This window comes from Poecilia formosa, unplaced genomic scaffold (assembly GCF_000485575.1).
Source record: "Poecilia formosa unplaced genomic scaffold, Poecilia_formosa-5.1.2 Scaffold86, whole genome shotgun sequence".
Taxonomy (NCBI): domain Eukaryota; kingdom Metazoa; phylum Chordata; class Actinopteri; order Cyprinodontiformes; family Poeciliidae; genus Poecilia; species Poecilia formosa.
In genome coordinates, this window is record NW_006800025.1 from 40,151 (window position 1) to 55,788 (window position 15,638).

The following is a 15,638-nucleotide window of genomic DNA, read 5'->3' on the forward strand; positions in this document are numbered from 1 at the left end:
CCATATCATTATGAACTAAAACATACTGAACTCATAATGAGTGATTGGTACAAATGGACAGGCATTGGTTACTTGCTTAAATTAGGATTTCAATATTATTATTATTATTTTTTTTTTTTGAAAATTTAAAACATGTTTTGTTTTTTGTTTTTCCATGAGAATCTATGATTTTATCATTAGGATACTTATTAAACATTTGACCAATGCATGTTTTACTATTTTCATTGCTTGTCTCAGTCTAAGGTGGTCTTAATGCTAAGAAGTTTTTCTTTTTGTATGTTTTCAGGGACAGAAAACCAAAGATGTGTTTTGAAAATAATCAATGTTCAGTGTAGAACAAGACAGTCTGACCAGTCAATATTATAAGTAAAACCTAGAGCCAGAGATGATCAAATGCAATCCAGTCTCCTTAAAACATTAAACTTTATTTATTTATTGTTTATTGACCTTTATTTAACCAGGTAAAAAAACCATTGATACCAAAGTCTCTTCTACAAGGGTGACCTGGTATTTAAGTCGGTATCATCAAAAATCTGTTGTGTATAGTTGTATTATTTAGCAGCAATTGCACTACTGTATGCAATATGCACACTATATAATAAAAAAATGCAGATCTTTTTTTTTTAGTTTTTTTCCCCCTTTGTGCTGTTATGACCCCTAGACTGTGTTGCCCTGCTCAGAGAGCCATAGTGTCGTACCAAAAATGTCTGGATCTGTTCTAATTTGTCCTATGTTGCTGTTTCAGGGGTGCGATGATGTGTCGACTCTGGACGGCCATCACCGATCGAAGGAAGACTTCTCTGAACACGAGCATCAAGGACAGTGAGGACACTCTGCTTTAATTGCTGCTGATGCTAAGCATCAAAGGACAGTTTTCCTGACAGGCTGGCCCTGTGTGACCGGGAGTTACAAGCTGCTGATGTAAACAGATTTTAGTTACTGTGAATTTATCTTGTAAATACACTGATAATGTGTCTTTGTGCCTGTTAGTAGAATCTAATGTTTTCTTATGTTTTATACATTCTCTCAGGGCTTTGGTGTATGGGATTTATTTTGAAGAAAATGTAGCCTAGAGGAACATTAATATGTAGGGAAACAGACAAACTTATTTTTTTTAACTTTTTCAGACATATTTTACTGTTTTATAGAAATTAGCTTAATTTATTAACACTTTTAGGATAAATGCTCTTTATTTGTATTGTACAGGATATAACAATGAAATTGGAAAAATAACCAGGAGCATCTCTTACTGTTTTGTCTGCATGCGGCTGTTAATTTGGTTGTTTTCTGTGAGTGATGTTGGATGGAAGAACTGAAGCGGTGAACAGTCATAACATTCCACGTGTGTGTCCTCATCTGTTTTCTAATGTTGACATCTCCTTAGAAACAGCCACATGAACTTTGGGTGTGTTCACACTGCAGCCTGAAGTCACCCAATTCCGATTTTTTTTGACGTAATGTGACCTGTATCCGATCTTTTCATGGCAGTGTGAACAGCACAGGTCGGATTCTTTTTTGAATGTGACCCATATCCGATACGTATCCGATTCAAATGCGACCTAACGTCCAGGTCACATTCATCCGAACTGAACATCACTGTTTCTCAACAAATCTCACTATTCTGCGTCCTGATACACGCAAGCGGGAAGAAAAACAAAAACCATGACGGACAATATGAGGATTAAGTGCTACTCCGGCGGGACAACAACTTCAAATATGTAAGCTAAGCTCCACCATTAGCCTCCATGTTTACTTCTGCAAACACTGAGCACTTCTTCTTTTTATGGCAGTTGGCAGAACACTGAGAACGCTGACGCTATTGCGCCCTCTACTGCGAATGGGGGACACTTTCAGGTCGTTTGCCCGTTCACACTGCAGAACGCATACAGGTCGCATTTACTGGCAGTGTGAACGGCCCCAGCAAAAAAAATCGGAATTGGGTCACTTCAGGCTGCAGTGTGAACGCACCCTTTGTGATTCAGTTGAAACCAATGTGTAGTCATATGCATGTCATCTCCTGTGTGCAGTAGGTCTTTCTGTTTCAACGTGATGGGTAAATGCATACGTTGTACAACAATACAGACGTTTATAGATTTTATATAATGACCATTAATAACTGAGTGTAGAACACAGCCAGAACAATTGGTGTTTTAGGCCTCTTAAAACTGTGTAAAAAGACATTTTGTGCAATAAGGATCTTTTGTTCCCCAGTGTATCTTCACTTTCAAGTGATCTTAAACTGATAAACTAATGTTTGGCCACATGCATGTAGGCTCCAGTCTTTGTCTATAGGGAGATGTGGGTTTGGCTCCATGGGGTTCGCTTGTCTGCACAATGTTCTACACTGGCATTCAAAACCTTGGAATGTTTTTATGAAAGTGTAGTTTCTGCATCATTGGGAGAACAGAGCAACATATTTATGAGACCTCTAGGACGCAAAAGAGCAGTTTGAGGATTTTAGTCGTTTATGGCTGCTGGAAACCTTTGCATAACCAAAAGATTTTTGTCTCAAAAACTTCAGAATAAACAAAAACAAGGCATTTGATTCATTATACATTGCTTTCTTGTTTTTCAAAATAGAGCTCTGGTGACTGCCACCTATGGACTCTGTTCCTTTTCTAGCAAAAAACACAATATCATTTTGTTTTTACATAAATTAAATATAATGAAATGGCTGACTCAACCATGGGGAAGACTTCAGACTTTGCATTCCTCCAGCAGACAATCTTTAACGCCCTCTATGTGGAGGGCAAACCACAAAAGGCCACTGCTGAACATTCACAATGTGCTCCATCCAAGATGATTAATGGAAAAATGAGTGGAATGAAGTGTTGTAGAAAAAAGGACATTGTGAAGCAAAGTCTATTCTAGAAGCTGAGGGAGGTTAACATCAGTTAAATTGCAAAAGAAGACAACATTTTATAATGTTGCTTCTCCAAAACATGTCAGATCAAGAATATTGATCTGACATGTTATAGATTAGTAGAGATGGCTAAACAAACAAACACATGGATAAATTGAGTAGACATAGATTTTAAATACATTTTTGAGAAAATAGGGTAAGTGTTACCAAAAACAGATTAAAGTATTTTGTCGTAGTAGAATAACTAATTCTGCGTCTGACCGATGATATGTTGTTCTTTTCATGCTTGTCTCTGTCTAAAGTGGTCTTTGTGCTATGAAAAGTGTATTTCTGTTTCAAGGTTTCATATTTCTTTTCTCTTTTTTTTTGGAGAATAATCCCCTCTGACCAGCTATGTGCAGTTTTGAAGTGCACATATAATCAAATACAGCCCAGACTCCTAAAAACATTAAATTAAACCTTTAATTCAGACCTAAATCACAAGCCGGGAGTCAGAGACCAACTTCAGTGTCACCAGTCATCTTTGGTTTATTGAAATGTAATCTGGCAGCGTTTGCAGGGAGAAACAGGGCTCTACTCCAAACTCCCTGCAAGATGACGGTGCTTATTACACTGTCTCATGGGTGAGTGACTCCAGTCCTTGAGGGCTGCTGCTCTGCTTGTTTTAGATGTCTCCCTGCATGAAAACACCTGATTTGAATGAATTGGTCATTAGCATATTATTGCAAAAATTGGTAGGAAGCCAAAGAGACTATTTAGCTATTTAACTAAGATTATGTGGGGCAAAGGACACATTGAAGACAGAAATTGCTCACCCTATGGAGAAAGCTATTTCCAGCTAATTTTATCTGGCATGTCGACTCTGTCTACTGAGCAACACACTGGACCAATATATGTGAGGGTGAAAACTTAGATGGAGTAATTTGAGACCTCTTTGTCTGGATACATACTGCAGATTTTGAAATACTTAAGATAGTCATAGGTTGGTGGGGTAAATATGACAAGACTAATCTGATACCGATCCAAAGTAATCAAATTAGTTAGACAGTATCTTGTCATGCAGGATTCCTTACATGATTGGAGCAAAGGCCTTTAAAAGTATGAAAAGGCTGTTTTCCCTTCAGAGACTAGTCATGCTTTGCTGATGTATTTGCAAAACATCTAAAAGAAATCCCATCTCACCATCACCTTGAAGCACAGCTTTAATTCTCACATTTAGTAGTTTATGATGTTGAACGAATCAGGAGGTGTCTCCATAAATCATGTCAGACATCATGCCTCTTGTGTCCTTGGAGGGTGTCAGGAGGAAAAAATAATAATACTCAGATGCCGCCATCCAAATTCAGTTTGGAATCAACTCCACTCACTGCAGTCGCTCCTTATCTGCTTTATGTTTGATAAATAAAATGGAAGATGAACAAACATGAATTCTTGCTGCGTATGGCTCAAAGCAACATTAAACACGCTCTGTTTTCAAATTTCTACATGTTGAAGTTAGAATGAATTATTCTGTTTGTAGGGTCTTTTTTTGGGACAGGTTTCTATGAGGTAGGGCGACTAAATTAGCTGCTGATCCCAGCCTACAAAAATAACTCAGTCACTGAGCCTATTGCAGTAACGCTGGAAAGAGCTGTCAACTCATATTTGTTTCTTGTCATAAGTGCTTTAGTTTAATCTAATTAAGAATATGTCCTGTTTTATGTAGCCTATTTTAATAAGCTTTACGGCACAGCAGCATTAACACTGTCTATATCCAAAGGCTCAACTCTGATTCTGTACTGAGCTAGTGAACGATATGCGGTCATGGTTAGATTCTTTTTAATATTTTCTTTGTGTGATGACTTAGTATTGGGGATTTCCTTACATGCCATGTTTTCCCCTCTTGCTTTTAGAATGACTGATAATGTGTAGAAAAGTGAAACTTTTAATGGCGTCCATTCACTGTTGCAAAGCTTTTAACAATAACTGCCTAGTTTGCAAACATAGCATAATCTAGTCCCACGGTTGTTCTGAGAAAAGGAAGTCCCTATGCTTTTGGACATCATGGTAACAATGTTGGTTGGAATCAAAGCTGAATTATGATGTCTACTTGAATGCTGCCCCATTTTCAGCAATATACTAAGTCATAGTTGCATCACAAATCGCCATTTACCCATTTCCTGAATAACAGCCAAAGGAACCTGGCACAGGGTGCAATAAAACTCCTGATCTCCTTGATCTCCCAGGTACTGCTCTCAGACAACTTCCTCTCCTCTCTAGACATTACAAATCACCATAAAATAATGATAAAGCTGGAGATTCACTGCTTTTGTCTTGCATAACCTTCGAGTTAGAGACAAGGCTAGTTTACTTACCTTTTCATTCGATCTGAAGTATAACATTTCAGTGTGAATCCAGAAAGAGGGAATCCTTGTTATTTATCTATAGATTAACAACAAGCTACTCCAGTAATAGTACTCCAATACAGTAATGATTTTAAGTTGAGTCTGTATAACTATTAATCTTTCACAAACATAATCATTTTGACCATAGTTTAGTGTGTCTGAGAATGCATGTGCTTATGGGAGTCCCCTGGTGGTTTGGGGTCCCTCTGCAGCACGTTAGTTTGCCTATGCCTTGGGCCAGCACTGCAGGAGTTCAAATACAAGTGTTACCTTGCAGAGTTTTTACAGGTCAGACATTCCTGCCATTCATTTTCTTTTACAGAGATGTAAACGAAAGCAATATGATCACATGGCATGTTATGAGTACAATCGTTCCACTGTTGTTACATAACTAAATGTTGCTGATACATTGATGTATTGAAAGTAGATCTGTATCTAAAGACAATTATTGAAATACTTTTTCAATTATTTTTTGTGAATTGTTATGCTCATATCCTCATGTTTTGTTGAGGTTAAGCTGTGTTGTGCTATTTGGATTTCACAGGAGAGTTTATAAGTTATCTTTATTGCCTTTGGAGAACCAGGATATTTTTTACAATCAACCAACTGAAAGGCAATTATGTTATTTACTCAGTTTCATTTGGCATGCAAAACTATATCTTGTGAAGAGCTATTTCTTTTAGCAATACTAACTAAATTGTGTTGCAGAATAGAGTAACTGCTGTTTACTTTTTATGTTGTACGACTATTCCAGTGGGAAAGCATTTCTCCAGTTCTACGTAGAATTAATTCCAAATGTAATCTATGATCTTGAATTAAAAAAATAATCCCTGGTACAATATGTGTCCACATAATACCAAGTTTATGTGTTACAAAGAGACTGGTGTTTGACCCAAAAAGCCTTTTCAGCATTAATCTCTGTTGTTGTGAAGCCACTCATCGGTCATGTGCCACAAAATCAATGATTTCTGCAGTAGAGAAATCAACCTTTAGACCTCGCCAGACATGATTAAGGAAACTGATACATATATGTTCTTTTAAGAGGCTGTGTCTTCAATTAGCCACCATGCAGACGTAACAGAAAATACAACAATGCGTGCACACACACACACACACACACACACACTCAGTCAGTCCTAATTACAATTTAGATCAACAAATTATTATGTATATTTTTGGAATGTGAGTGGAAGCTGGAGTACACAAAGGGAGCCCATATATGGACTGGGAGAAAATGAAAAAGGGGCTTAGGCTAGAAATCAAACCAATTCATGCAGCATTAGTTAAAAGGAAACTAATGAAACAAAATCTGTATCTTTGACATTTCTGCTCTTTATTATTTCTGCCAAGTATTTCATTTAGTCATATTAATTAGTGTTGTTCATTTTCCACTTCCCCTTGATAAGTCTGGATTCCTGCTGCTGATGCTCTTGTGACTGGTCAGTTTAAGGTCAATAAAACTTAATGACATGAAGTGAAGGGTTCCCTTTTTACATATTCAATGAAAGGTCAAGGCATAGAACTACCACCCTCTCGTTCTATTTTTTCTGCCTCTGCTATTTCCCTCTCCTTTTATTGTGAGTTGTCATGGAAATGAAAGCCCATAAGGATAGAGTGGGGGTTGGGGGGCATCTATTCTTGAGGCAGTAGTGGGGTTGGTAGTCGGCTGGGAGTTGTAAAAACAGAGCAATTCATGCACTTATAAACAGAGAATGCGACAGACCAGAAGGGAGGTGGATGGGTTGGGGGCGGAAGAGGGAGAAAGAGTCTAGGGAAAAAGCAGAATAGTGAGAGGCCCTGGGGGGGGGTAGCCGCGATAGAAGCCAACGCCATGTGTTTTTGGCCCTGTTTTCTTACTGATAGCACGTTTCAGAAAGATTACATCATGACTTACAAGACTCTGCTGTTTGAGACAGACTGCAGACTTCACTGCTGACTGCAAAATGAACTCCTGGTAATGCCACCTGTTGTAGAAAAGTTTTTCTTTTTTTTTTAATTCTGTGTAAACATTAGTCATCGTTCATGCAATTATATTTTGAAGGTATGCATTTTTATGCCAGTGTAGTGTTTTTTTTTGTTTTTTTTTTGTTGGATGATTTAAGAAATAAAAATATCAGAATCTTGCCCTTAAGTCTAAAGGAAAATTTCGATTTTGCAGGGCTTTGGAATGTTGCTGTTGTTTGGAATGCAGTTTGCTTGCTTTTCCCTGAAACTCATTTGCTTTATTGAAATGTTTATTTATTCCTTGATGATACATAAATTAATTCTGATGCATCATATCCTGAAGGTGAAAAGATTTCTGTACTCCAATTTCTTCAGTCAAAACAATCAAATCTTATCATAAATGGTGTTGGACATGCTTGGACTATTTCACTTTTTGCCACATTATGACCAACATTTTCAATATATTTTATTGGGATTTAATTTGTTCAGCCAGTACAGAAACACAACTCTCTTCCACATTATTTCTCTATCCATCTTTGCACCAGCACTTACAGATAAGCAGGGAATGTGAAACAGGTCTTGGATCTTGAAACTTAAATAACACCAGGAAACTAATAATATAGTCAAAAAAATCATGTGAATCTTTGGGCTTTTCTACAGTTGCTGTTGACAAGTTGTTGCCTTGTTGGCAGAAGCCAATGCTCCTGTCACAAAAACAGAGAAAGCTGACAGCAAAAACACCCTATGACAGTTCTGTAATTTGCAATGAGGAATGATGGACCTAGCAAGTGCACACTAACATTTCAGCCAGGAACCGAAAATAGTAGATTCATTTTTTGCTCATTCTTTCCTTATCCACTACCCTGTTCATGCTGCTTAATGTGCAAAATTTGCTCAGGAGAAAATCTTGTGTGTTCAGTTATCTATACCATAGTCTGGGTCAGTGGTCCAGGGAGATTCTAAACATTCCAGCTATTGTTATTTCATTACCAGGATGAGCGTCAGCCTCGCCATTCACAGCAGCTGACCTGCAAACTGACTGGTGAGGGCACTGCTGGCTGTGGCCCGAGATAAGTCTGTTGTTTTTTGGTTGATTGCCAGAGGAGGATAGTAACTAGGTACATTCACTCAGCTGCATCTTCTTGGATAACTTATTGGAAGAAATAAACTTTTAGATACCAGAAACTTTGAGCCAGAAGAAGATGAAGTTGATGGCAGCCATTATTACAAAGAAATGAAGAAATGGAGATTATAGTATGAGAATGTGATATAGTAAAGAACCTGTGATAGGTGATATCCGTGAAGTAGTTACCTTTATTTTTTATTTTTACAATTATCATACAGCATAATTAAATATTCTACATTGAAACCAAAGAACAACACCTGTTTTCAGGCCCAAGCAATTTTTTTTAAATAAATACAGTAAAATAATCATTTTAATCATCAATACGAAGTACAGTAGGACAAACTGTGACTCGTGTATTTCACTGTGCCTCTGACTGTGACTCCGCTCTGTAGTGTCTCTTTCTTCTGAAGCCTGTAGTGCTGGTATGTTTTTTTGAGAGAAGAGGATAGTTATGTGTAGTTGTTGTCGCTCTTTTTTCTTCTGGGCAAAAATATTTGCCAAAATTTGCCAAGCTGTATTTAAATACAGTAACATTATTGGCACACAGGTAGAAAAGAAGCGCGGAGATTGTTTAGCCAATCAGGACGCAGAACACAATGCACTGTGAAAAAAAAACTGCACAAAAAAAAAATCCGCGAAGCAGCGAGGCCGTGAAAGGTGAACCGCGTTATAGCGAGGGTTCGGTGTATTTCTCTTATTTAAAGACAAAGTAAAGACGTTATCTTTGGCCTTCTAAAATGACCAAAACCAAAAAAAAAGGAAGAATGAAAACCATCTGGTTTTCATCAGGTTTTAGTTCAATCTCTGTTATCTTACATAATCTCTTTGTATATCTTAATTCTCTCATTCAGTGTCTTAAATCTTCTCCAGGCTCCTTTCACTGACTCTTCAGTTTTCTTCTTTGTTTTCAGGATACCTTGTGGATATTGGTGCAATCACTTTGCTCCCTTTTTGATGTTTTCTGTTTACTCACTTCTTTTCCAGAGACCATGCGTCAGCGAATGAACTGGTGATCAAAGTCTTTTCTTGATTAGGAAGAGATGGAGAGGCTCTTCCAACAATGTGCAGTGAAAAGCCCCAGATACACAACGCTGTTTCGAATCGAAAACACAAAATTAAAAGTAAAAGCCAGTAGAGGAAAGAGCATACAAGCTCAGTGACCAATGATAATACCAGTCTACTAAATTTTCTAAGATCATGCAACATTTCTACACATCTAAAGAGCAATTATTAGGGACCCACAGAACTACAGCTGCTGTTTTGCATGCATCTCACTTTGGATGGCTCATTAACGCAGTGAAGTACACCACTGTGTGATAACTTAAGACATGCTTCCTGACTCTAAGGCATGCTTTCATCCTGTGCCTTTAATTTTCCTATCAGACTGATAATAGAAAGTTTTAAGTGTTGAATGTTCAGGGCCAGGCACTGTGGTATATTTTATACCACAGTGTTTCTATGAACTCTTGAAAAGTAGGAAACATGATTAAAGTAGTTTCCTGGTCTAGATAATCATGGCGAAAGAACAGATTATTTATGCATGTTTATATTTCCATACTTTACTCCCCTATTACTAAATATAATAATGTATCAGTGACACTGGAATCTTCTATGATAATCTTGTTGTGATGTGATTTTCTGAATCAATTGACAGACATGTGATTACAAGTTGAGGGAAACCCTGAGACAAAAACATACTTAAAAATATTTTTTTTACTTTAAAACCAGCTAGGCGCCCACCCCAAAACTCACCCAACCCCCCAGAAAACCTCAGCCGTCTTCCACAGTCCAGTTGCAACAACAGGTGGCTCGTGGGGGTTTGGGTGAGCGCGACTCAGCAGCTGCACAAAAGGACCCAACCAGGATCCTTTAGATAGGGTGTCCCCTCTCAAGCGTGCCGAGGCGCCTCTGGTCCTGCCCCCATTCACCCGGGCAGATGCTCTGAGCGATCCACAGGTGGCAGATGAGAGGAGACGCTGGACTCCTATTGTTACATAACACAGATCAGTTGAAAGGGCAGACCTTTTTGGAAGTGATTTTATTCACCTTAATAGAGAAAAAGACTTAATGAGCCAACACAACATGAGCACCAGGTGTAGAAAACACATCAAACAGCAAAAACCTGGCAAGCAGAATGCAGCAATTCATGTAACCCATAAAATTCCTTCACTGTGCTTCCTTTTAATTGCAACCATGTTCTGGTTTCAGTTTTTGTATTGTCGATACTTGGCAACAAAATTTTGCAACAAACTCACACACTTTAATGTTTTTAACGGGGATTTTCTCTGCCAGACCAGCACAAAGTAGTGTGTCATTGTGAAGTGTAAGGAAAATGATACATGGTTTCCAAACATTTTTTTACGAATAAAAAAAAAAAAAAAAATCCTGATACCCTTGCTAAATCTAGAGACTGAAATGTATGCCAATCCTTCTTTGTAAAATAGGTCTGGCTCAGATTGGAACATCCATTTTCAAGTCTTAACACTTATTCTCACTACAAGTTAGGTCTGGACTTTGACTGGACAGTGGCTTCATATTTTTGTTGGTTGGAGTTTCAGTGTTCTACTAAACTCTTAAGCATCTATTTGGTGGTATTATGTGAATAAACACGTCTAACAAGACTTGCTGCAGCTTTGCTCTTTCTCCTCATTTCTGTATGAATTTACAGTTGCATAAGTGGTGGACATAATTTGCATCGCAGTATGTGTCTGGTAAATTCCAAATTCCACATGTGCAGCTTCACAGTTTCATCTGTTTTTTTGTGCGTACGCAAATAATTCAGCATAAGCAAGAATTTAGTAGAACCCCCCCCCCTTCACCCAAGTCTTCGCAAATGAGGCCCCCGAAGTTTTGTAGGCAAAAATACCAAACTGAATCCTAGGGGGTGTGATGTTTCCTTCAATTAGAAAGCAATGGAGTTATTCTCGTTTAGATATGCCTTTGTGCAATATTTAGGACATCTATAACCAATATGTGTGCGATTTGTGTTTTTCAGAGAACAAAAATATATGGCATATGTTTACTAAATGTCATTTAAAAGCAGCGGACCCCCCTCTGTTTCATAATGGTAAAATCCGATGTGGAGCGCAGCGAGATCACAGTGAGCAGCGCATCAGCTGTGCGGTTGTCTTGGACTGGGGAACTTCTCTCACCTCCTCCTCTTTTTATCCCCCCAAATTCCCTCGGACAGCGCTATTTTAATTCCCAGCAGCATACCCAACCAGCAGTGTTCAACTACAGACGCGTTCAGAGTGTTTATCACCTTTCTGGACTCTTTGAAGAGGATTTCCTGGCTTTTTTTTTTTTCCTTTTTCTTTTTTTCCTTTTTAACAAGTGGAGAGACTCGACCAAGTTTCCCCCTCCTCCCGGCTTCTGCCTGAGGAATGAGAGGATTGCCGGGGAGGAAGAGCCGAAACTCTCAGGTCTGAGCGAACAAAAGGACAGAAACGGAGGGAACTGCTACTGAAAATGGAGGAAAAGACTCTCCCTGGAGCAACACGTAAGTCTTTACTCATGGGCTGGAATGTGGTCAGTTTGAACGATTCGGCGACCGCTTCGTCATTCACCCCCATTTCCACATTGAGAGGAAATTTAAAGTTATGTCCTGCAGAGGTTCAGAAATAAGATGAACAAAACGCCTTGGTCGAAAATAAACCTGTTAACGTCATTTATAAATGCTAACTCATTGGGGTGTCATGCTAGCACAACATAAGGACCAACATTTTGGAGCAAAAATGTTTTGACAATGATAATGTTTAATATAAAACAGACATTACCCTGAGCAAGACACCGTCATTCTCACCCCTTTAACCGCTTTGTGTCGTTCCCCATTCATTGCGCAGAAAGCCATGGAGGTTATAATAACACAATTTGCTGTAGATGAGGTAATCTCACCAGTCCCATCCCATCCCCCTCCTTATGTTAGGATTAGATCCCCACTAACACGATGCAGTTACAGACTGGGCTCCATCTCTGTGCAGAGGACGTTTTACATATTCAGTAGTGCACAGGTGGAGACAGAGGTATGGAGTGCCAGAAGTGCCACAATGACTTATTTTGCGTATAATGTTTAAATTAAAAATATAAACAAATGCATTTATATAATCTGGAATTTATTACATGAAATGTGAAGATATTGTATATTAAACTTCTTTATTTTAAATATTTTTTAAATTTTATTTCACTGTTTTAGTGTGCTGCAGTGCACTGTAAAATAATTTAAGCGACCATTGTGACTTGCCAAGTAGACCCCAACTTTTACCTGATTAACCAATGCAACAAGTTGACATGAGTTATTGGAGGCAGTGATTGCTCTGCTCTCTGAGATTTCTTAATACGTTTCTGAATTCTTGATTACTTCATCAGTCCAGACCAGTGCCATGCTCCTCATTCAGCTGTTGGACAGTCCCTGGATACTTGCCAGTTTGAAGTCTTTCTTTGTAGTACAACTTCTCTTTTGGTGGCATCAGTTGTTTGGATCTCCACATTGAAGCATTTGAGCATTGAGATGCTGCCTCTTTCTGGAAATAGCACAATGCAGCCTCGTCCTTCAGACAACAAGAAGACTTCCTTCCTGCTGACGGGGGGGCTTCATGGAGGGAGGCTAGCTTGTTTTGGCTTTGCATCAAGAGGGAGGTTAGACGTGTTCCACCCTATTATGTGGGAATCCTGAACGGCAGCCTGCATCGTGAGCGTTCTGAATAGACACAAAACCTTAAAAGTCTCAAAGGTAATTTAGCTTGTCATCTGACTCACAGCAGAGAGAAGGATACATTAACTCTTCAGTTTCATTTAATGTATAGTTTGCCAGTCTTGTTTATCAATGTTCAAGGTGTTTTCCAGGTTTTAAGATGCAATGGGTAAAAAGAAAGTTTTTTACCTATTGAACTTTGTCACATTCAGTCAGATTACAACCCTAAATTTAATCGTCTTTGTGGAAGCCCAACACAAATAGTGAAAACTTGTGTTTGCACAAATAACAGCTTGACAGTTAGGCATGCATCTATCGGTCTCATTTACTCTGGTATCCTTAAATGAAATGCATTGCAGCCTGTTCTCTTCAGAAGGGACCAATTTGGAAAATACAACCCAGCTTTGTGTAGTTGTTTTGTGAAAGCATGAGAGGTTTCTTGGTTAAAAAAAACAAAACAAAAAAACAACATCTTTATGCAATGTAAGTAACACACTAGACATTGTCGAGATCAAGTTGTGAAAATTTTAAAGTAATGTTAGGTTACAAAACAAATTCTATGCTTTTAATATCTAACTGTGCACTTTGCTTGCTGAAGGGAAGCTGCAAACTGAGAATCTGTTGACTGACCAGTTATGAGTTGTGCAAATCTTGACTTGCATGATCCCCATAGTGAAACATGGTAGTGGCAGCATCACACTGAAGGTATGTTTTTCTTCATTTCTTTAAAGATGGGCTACCTGGTTAGAGTTGGTATGAAGATGGACTGAGCTGAAAACAGATAAGCTGTGGGAGAATCATGGAGTAGTTTAGAAAGCATATTCATGCTAGAGAATGGCCCTTTTCCCACCACTTTGATAATGCCATTTTTATGCTGTGTCACATAAAAGCAAAATAAACAGTAAAGTTTGTGGTTCTAGCGTAAGGAAATGTGAAAGAGATACGATTATGTACTGATACAATGCTACAGCAGACATTGTTGATTATACTTTTGTAGATTTATTTTCTCGTAAACCTTCTGAAGCTTTCTCGACTATAACATTAAGCATCTATAACATCTATGCTCTCATTTAACAAATGAGAGCATAGATGTGTTTTTTGAAAACCGTAAAAAAAAATGGTAAGAATATTTAAAATTAATCTTCTGAAGCCTTGTCTTAGCTGTGTGTTGCCCACGTAAAACATGCTTGAGCAAGAACACCTGGATTCTTCCAAATAGCTGGGCTAGGCCTCCCTAGCCACAAGATTGTTCAATTTATCTCCTCCTTTGAAAGGTTTGTCCTTGGACCTGAGCTGTTGAAAGCTCCATCACCAGCCCTGAGAAAATGTGCCGTCAGGATTTTTTCCCCCCCATATCTTCTAATCCGTCTTTTCTTCTATTCTCTTTTTTTCCCTAAATGTTTTGTTCTGCTGCTTTTATGTCAGCCTGCACTCTTTTTAAGTGTAGCACCTGAGCAACCCAGGCATGAGAAGCTAAGATAAGCAGGGACTCTACTTTTTCCCTGTATGTATTTGGCATCCTCTGAGAAATTTGTGCTTTAGTTAAAAAAAAAAATAATTCACTTGATTTTGAACCTGCATCGCCACACTTGCGGTGAAGAGTAAAGAAAGGGATGATGGTGTAATCCTTGTCTGTTTTGTAATGAGGCAGAATCCACCAGCTTTCGCAGTCAGAACTGCTTTAGCTGTAAACAGGATCAGTCAACTATGCTTTTTCAGCCACAGGAGTTATGTAATTCGGGGAAGGGGGGAAGCATGCAACATTGTCCCATTTTTGGAGCAGCTTTGAATCTCTTTGTAAAGAAATAATAGTCTGGATCCCACAGACCCTCCTAGTTTTATGGTCCAATTATAAATCCTTATAGCAACAGAGACGAGTCTTTGTTTAGCAGCGGGGCTTAAAAAGTAAGCTAAAACTGGCAGTTTGATATATGCTAGATTCAACTTTGACAGCGTGTATCAATTGTATGGTTTAAGTCATCGGGTATGTAGCATTACCATTGCTTGAGCTTGAGCTTAATATTTGGGTTATTAAAGATGTGAATAAAAAATACATAGAATATGCATTTTTTTCATGTTCATTTTCTACATTTTAAAGTGTAGAAGATGAAGTCTGTTTCTGGATGACATATTTCAAATAGGTTTTTACTTCCATGTGTGTATGGTTGGTTAGATTAACATTGAACACATCTGCTCATAAAGTACCTGCAAAACCTACATATTGTCACCGTAGCTATAGTGTGGTGTTCATCTACAAAAGGGTTTCTCGTTCCCAGCTGTGCAGATGGATGCAAAGCCCAGATTCAGCAGATTTCAAAGTGGCGCTCAGCCGTATAAGCTGTACAGAAACAGACGTGAGAAGATCAGAAACATCAGTCGCAAAGAAACTGATTGAAGTCACTCCAGCTTTGTGGCAGTGAGGCCTTGGTTTGAATCCACAGCACAGTTTGTGGACTGTGACATACTAGTAGTTGTTTATGCTGCATTGTACTGTGTCACACTCGGTTGAATATGATGACAAGGAAAATTTAGAAATACAACGACCACAACTTTTATGGTCTCTATTTTTTTATTTTTTTATTTTTATTTTTTTTTTAGCTTTGACCAGTTATAGTGATTTTGGTCAATTCA

General features: G+C 38.4%; 2 protein-coding genes across 5 annotated transcripts in view; both read left to right on the top strand.

Moving 5' to 3' along the window:
* Positions 1-1,334, top strand: part of LOC103141536 (mitogen-activated protein kinase kinase kinase 5) — a 20,451-nt gene extending 19,117 nt beyond the window's left edge. The window contains exon 28 of the mRNA XM_007557219.2: positions 746-1,334. Coding sequence (XP_007557281.1) covers positions 746-842 — 97 coding nt within the window. The 3' untranslated portion in view covers positions 843-1,334. The remainder of the gene's footprint in view (positions 1-745) is intronic.
* A 10,081-nt stretch (positions 1,335-11,415) lies between these two features.
* The window catches only part of map7d1a (MAP7 domain containing 1a), a 40,019-nt gene continuing 35,796 nt past the window's right edge, over positions 11,416-15,638 (top strand). For all 4 annotated transcript variants that reach the window (XM_007557221.2, XM_007557223.2, XM_007557222.2 and 1 more), the window contains exon 1: positions 11,416-11,816. In XM_007557221.2, the coding sequence (XP_007557283.1) occupies positions 11,786-11,816 (31 nt within the window). In that variant the 5' untranslated portion in view covers positions 11,416-11,785. The remainder of the gene's footprint in view (positions 11,817-15,638) is intronic.